The sequence below is a fragment of the Anoplophora glabripennis genome, unplaced genomic scaffold (genome assembly GCF_000390285.2).
Source record: "Anoplophora glabripennis isolate ALB-LARVAE unplaced genomic scaffold, Agla_2.0 scaffold520, whole genome shotgun sequence".
NCBI lineage: Eukaryota > Metazoa > Arthropoda > Insecta > Coleoptera > Cerambycidae > Anoplophora > Anoplophora glabripennis.
Genome location: NW_019416702.1, coordinates 223,003 through 229,066, shown reverse-complemented (window position 1 = coordinate 229,066; position 6,064 = coordinate 223,003). Strand labels below are relative to the sequence as shown.

The 6,064-nt window shown below is 33.5% G+C and overlaps 1 protein-coding gene across 1 annotated transcript in view; it reads left to right on the top strand.

Moving 5' to 3' along the window:
- Positions 1-5,770, top strand: part of LOC108910519 (acidic mammalian chitinase) — a 24,962-nt gene extending 19,192 nt beyond the window's left edge. Inside the window, exons 9-10 of the mRNA XM_018715140.1 lie at positions 1,983-2,102; positions 5,219-5,770. Coding sequence (XP_018570656.1) covers positions 1,983-2,102; positions 5,219-5,563 — 465 coding nt within the window. The 3' untranslated portion in view covers positions 5,564-5,770. The remainder of the gene's footprint in view (positions 1-1,982; positions 2,103-5,218) is intronic.
- The last annotated feature ends 294 nt before the right edge of the window (positions 5,771-6,064 follow it).

Here is a 6,064-nt window from a genome sequence, read left to right as displayed (position 1 = left end):
ATGAAATATAAATAATTCTTGGTATTTAAAAATCAACAGATAAGAATTATATAGATTAAAAACTATATTTATTAACAAAGAATCATCAGAAATCAACACATCAATAATATATTACTTTTGTTATTTTTACATAGATATTATTATGTCTCTAGTTACTTAACGTACTTGTTGCTGTTAAATTACTAAATTTATAAACATCTAGGTTAGGTTAGTAATTTAATCGTAGTAACAATTTCTAAAAAAATATTTGCTACATCGATAATATAGTATAATAAAATTAATATACAAGAAGACAAAACTATTATCTACATATAAAATTTCACTTTGTAAACAATGTTTTTCTCCAAAATAAACAAACGAATCAAGGAATTTGTTCGATTGATGCAAAGATGTGCCAATTTTAATCCTTTCCTTCGCTCGATTGATGGATGCTTTCACAGGGGAACGAGATGCGCATGCAAACCAAACGAAGCGCTCGCGCGCACGTCGCTATACGGACGTGTTCTATTCAAAAATTTCCCGCGCGGAAATTACCGCACAAATGCGGGAATTCCGCAGGTCTCATTGACATGCGGGAAATCGCTGGAATGCTGTAACGCGGAATGCGGGATTGCAAAGCCTAGTACGCACAGTAAACAGACAGTTTTCTAAAATTTAATTCTTTATGGAAAAAAGAGAGGAACATTTGTAACATATTTCAATACTTTGAGATGAAGAATCTGCTTTAATTTTATTTTTATCTTCATAAATCCATGACTACATATAATATATGATAAGGTATTAACCTTTTTAACCTTTTTAACCTTTTGAAAATCTTCAAATCTTCTCTGTTTTCATTTTAAAGACTCTAGTCAGAATATTTGGAAGGGTGTTTCTTTGTTGTTTACTTGCATCGTCATACAATATTTATTTTCTTGTTATCTTGTCGTTAGAAAAATTATTATCAAAGTTGAAGGAATGATTTGAACAACATATCTGTTTCAAATTATTCCTTAAATTTAAAAGTAGTATAGCTGAGTTAAATATACAGGGTGTTCCATAATTATTGCGACAAAATAATAAGGGTTGTAGAATATAAGCAATTTTGCCTTATAAACCCCTGTCGGGAAATATGCCATTTGGCCGCTATAGCAAAAAAAAAAGATATCAAAAAAATACCAGTTCATTGATTGGAATCTCTGGAATATCCCTGGTATATCCTAAACCTGTGCGGACGCGGCCATCACTCCCAGTAGTTCTTGTTGGTTGGGAACAGGAATTTCATACACTAAAACTTTAAAATGGCCCCAGAGAAAATAATCCAACGAGGTCAAGTCGGGCGACCGCGCAGGCCAATGCATAGGGACACCTTGGCCTAACCACCTGTTGGGAAAGATTTCGTCCAAATACTGTCGCACTGGCGAAGCAAAGTAGCTTGGAGCGCCATCTTGTGGAAACCACATGTCAAGTGGCACATCCTCCAATAGTTTCGGAAGCATATGCTGTAGGAATTGAGCATAAACGTGTCCATTCAAACGTGGTTGGAGCAAATATGGCCCGATGATCTGCTCGCCCACAATGCCGGCCCAGATGTTAATTGCAAACTGATGTTGGTCTCTACGGAGGGCTACGGCATAGGGGTGTGGCGCCTTTAGGCCGACAAAAATGTAAACACAGCAAGCTATTGAGTCAGGGGCTTATTTTCATGCCCTCTACAACCCCTATCATTTTGTCGCAATAATTATGGGACACCCAGTATAGCTGAGTTTATTTTATTTACAATCACGCTGATTGATTTGAATTACCATCAGAATCATATACTTACAAATAAAAGTTGAATATTTGTAAAATAAGAAAGATGCTACGAAATAATCATTATGTGAACAAAAACTAAATGAGAACAATTTTCCTGTTGCAGTTTTATAAAATCTTTATAAAATGTCTGATATAAATATACACAAATCTGTTTGAAAACGAAACTATCATACAATTTATTTTATTAGGTAAATTATGCCAAATCCTTGAATCTTGGTGGTGTTATGATCTGGTCCATAGAAACAGAAGACTTCTTAGGATTATGCGGAACCAAATACCCACTGCTCAATGCCATCAACAGTGCCTTGGTAAGTATTACGTAGATGTCCCTTTTTCAATCTGCGAGATTGTTGTAAGATGTAAAAGGAGAGTCAAATTGGAGTAAAGTTGTGTAATTTAAATACGAATATGTTGACATAACAGACGAACAAAACATAGATATTTTTGGCTCAGACATTTCATTTTTTCCGTTTACCATTAACACGCCATGGGTTCGATTCTCACAGTCAGACGACCGTAGATCTGCTGACTTGTAGAGAGTACTCTCTCCTGGTATGGTTGGATGAAAGAACGTTAGTTCTAATTTCTGGTTTAATCCTTTCAATTAAATTGAAGGGTATAGATGTTATTATACAGGGTGTTATAAAAAAGTTGAGTAAACCGTTAACCGCAAATACTTTAGGCAAAATATTAGAATGCTCCTTATATCACTTTTCATTTAGGTGCTTCAAGGTAGATGGTGTCAAACACTATATACCTTATACACAGCAAATATTAGTTAGGTAATACTGTCAATTTGTATTTTATATACAATTTTATTATATCCATTTTCAAGAACGCCCCTTTAAAGATCTATTCTAAAGAAAAATTCAGAAATAGTAAGATCTTATTTATCCTGGCTATTTTTCCTTATTGGTATTTGTCAAGAATAATATTGAAGCAACAAGATTGCAAAGTCTTGATTTGGGGAATAAATAACATCCATTTTTTTTTCAAATTTAAGATATTTTGTTTTTAAATCTACAATTATTATCAATAGGATAATCAGTTAATGCCTCTTCTTCTGTAGAAATCCTCCAGTTTTGACTCAAACAACTCATCTAACCAAGCTCTTAACTCACTCTCGTTGTTAAAAGAAACACCGTGTAAGGAGTTTGACAAGAGCGGAAGGGGTGAAAATCGGAAGTCTTGAAATCGGGGGCGTAAGGCTGGTGGGGCCGTTTTGGTTATATTGGCGATATGTGGTCGCGCATTGTCATGTAGCAAAAGAACGTTGTAACTCCAATTAGGCCTTTTTCTGCCTGGAATACAGTAGGGAACGTCCCCATACTGCAGCTTACACTCCATCTGGGTCTGAATCCATATATTCCTGCACCCGTCCCTCTGGCCATTTTGGAGCCATCCGTAACTCCATCTTTCCAGGGTACCAAACTTCCCATTTGCTTTGATCCTCTATTCGAGTCTCAAAAGGTTTTGGAAGTGAAACCCTGGAACCATCTTGTCAGATACCATACCAAGTTGGTTCCGACATAGATGTGTCCATAATCCTGGAATAGAGACTACCCTTCCAGTTACTGAGTCGGTATGCTGCTAGCCACGCTTCTCTTTCCACCACTATATGCAGCGGTGGTATATTTAGCATGACTTCTAGCGCACCCAAACAGACCAGTCTCTGAATTCTCTTCAGTTTTTCCCTCGCTATGGTATATTGTGTCTTTTGCCGCCATACAACAGCGCCATAAAAAATCCTAGGTCCTACTATCGATGTATACATCCAATATGACATCTTTGACGTCAGACCCCAGGTGCTCCCAATAAGGCGACGGCATGCACACAATGTCTGCTTCGCCTTACTCACCACTTTTTTCATTAACGTTAGTTTAGTTTAATTAATCAATACCTTTGAAATGTATATTGGTCAGATGTAAACATTGTCAATGAAAATTCACTCTTGTAAAATGGAATAGTCTGGTATTTCCTCAAAAACAAAAAAGTAAACGGAAATCAGAAAAATGTGCCAAATTCGGAAATGTAAAATTCAGTATGGTATCCATAAGTAAAAATATAGTTTAATATATTTTCTATTTATCAGGAACCACAGCTAATACGATAAATAATCGAATTCTCCACAAAAAATGTACTAATAATGTTTGAGATTAAAATTTTACTTCTTTCTCTTTCCAATTAAAAATGAATATCAGTATTTTCAGTTTTTTATCGATAACTTCAAAGTGAAAGGTCATTTTATTTTTTCTCGTTATACTCCACAACTTTGCCCCAATGGGATCGACTTTGTATTATTTAGGTTGACAAAGATGCGACTCGAATACGAGAACCTATATGTACATATATCGGGTGTTCAAAAAAGACCCGAACCCCCCGATAACTCTTCAAGATAAAGTCCTATCTAAAATAGTTTAAGAAAAATGCTGTAGGATTTCAAAAAACCAATTTAACGGTGAACTTGTCTTTGACGTGTTGATAATTTTTTAGGTCAAATCGAGGTCAACTTATTATACTTTACTTTATTTTATAAATCGATAGAGCGTAAAATTTTACGTCAGAATATAGAATACAATTTTTCTTAGATATCCTTGAAGGTCATTTCAAGGTCGATTTTGTTTTTTCTTACGTGTTTTGAATTGTACAGAAAAATGTTATAAGGAATATCAGTAGTATTTAATGACAAATTTATTGGTGACCTTTTATTTGCCCTTGTCCTTATGTTCTTAATCAAATCAAAGTCAAATTGAAAATTTTGAGACCTGTATTTTTAATGTCAACATCAATAAAGCCACCAAATTTAACGTCCAAGTTCAATAAAAGTTCGTTTAAAAATCATAACAATAAGGAGGACAAGAGAAATAACAAAAAGTTAAAAAATAAGAAAAACAAACAATAATAAAAAGTGAAAAAATAAGAAAAAAAATTTAACGCCGATCAATCTGTTTTGGCTTTTTGATGTACATAAATGTTGTAAATGTTCGAATTGAAGACCAATTTACAGTTTGACAGACAGTGAGCAGTCCCTTGATAAAAATTAGACACAGCATTTCTAATAATGTTGTGATCTATCAAAGCAACATCACGAAAAATACGGTCCCGCAATTCATTTAAATTATTTGACATTCTCATCATTCAACCTTGAAATGACCTTTAAGGATTTCTAAGAAAAAATGTTTAATCCATATTGGGACGTAAAATTTTACACTCTATGAAATTTTTAAGTTCACCTTGATTTGACTTTAAAAATTGGAGTCAAGGTCACCGCTAAATTGATTTTTGAAATCCTACAACTTTTTCTGAAACTTTTTTGATAGGATTTCATCTTGAAGGATTAGGGTCTTTTTGGGACACCGTGTATATACAAAACTTCATTTTTACAGAAGCAATTTAATAAGAAGGTATTTTTGTTGCTTTATAGGGAATTGCTAACGAAAACATAGAAGAACCTTCTGTTGATGATGAAGTAGACGCAGATACTGCAGATGATGCAAACAATGGTACATCTGTAGATGAAACTGCTACAGATACTAACTCCACTGCCTCTGACAACACTGCTTCCGACAATGGCTCCAGTGACGGATCAAGCACTATTACCTGCACAAGCGCTGGATACGTCAGGGATCCATCAAACTGCAATATATACTACTACTGCCTTATTGTTGGAACCACTTACTTGCCGATTGCTCAGCAATGTAGTGCCAATCTGTACTTTGACGAAACTAGTCAAACATGTAACTGGCCTGAATTAGTCAGTGGTTGCTAAATATTTTTGTATACATCTTTATCTTGACATTACAAATTTGTTAAAAAGAAATGTATAAAAGATTGTTGTTTCGCTGATTTTTCCTTTTAAATTAGCTTATTTATTATACATAATATCTATAATTTTAACAAACCCAAAGTTATTGGACTTTAATTCCACGTAAGAATTAAAATATAAATACATCTCTAATAAAAAAATTTAGAAATTTTTGGAGTCTTTCTGTCACACTGCCAGCAATTTATTTGAATATATTTTATTTATTAATTTATTTAAAATATTCTATAAATGTACTTTATTATTCTCTAAAATATTTGCTTTCAACTAATTTTTGCAGATATGTTATTTATTATTTACCTTAAAGTTTTCAGAAGATATTTCTTTAAGTATAAATTAATATTTTTCAACAATAATTAAATTTTTCTGTTAAAAATACCATTTTGCTCTATATAGAGAATAGAACATAGAATCGATCTTGTTACAAAAATTCTCGGAATATCTCTC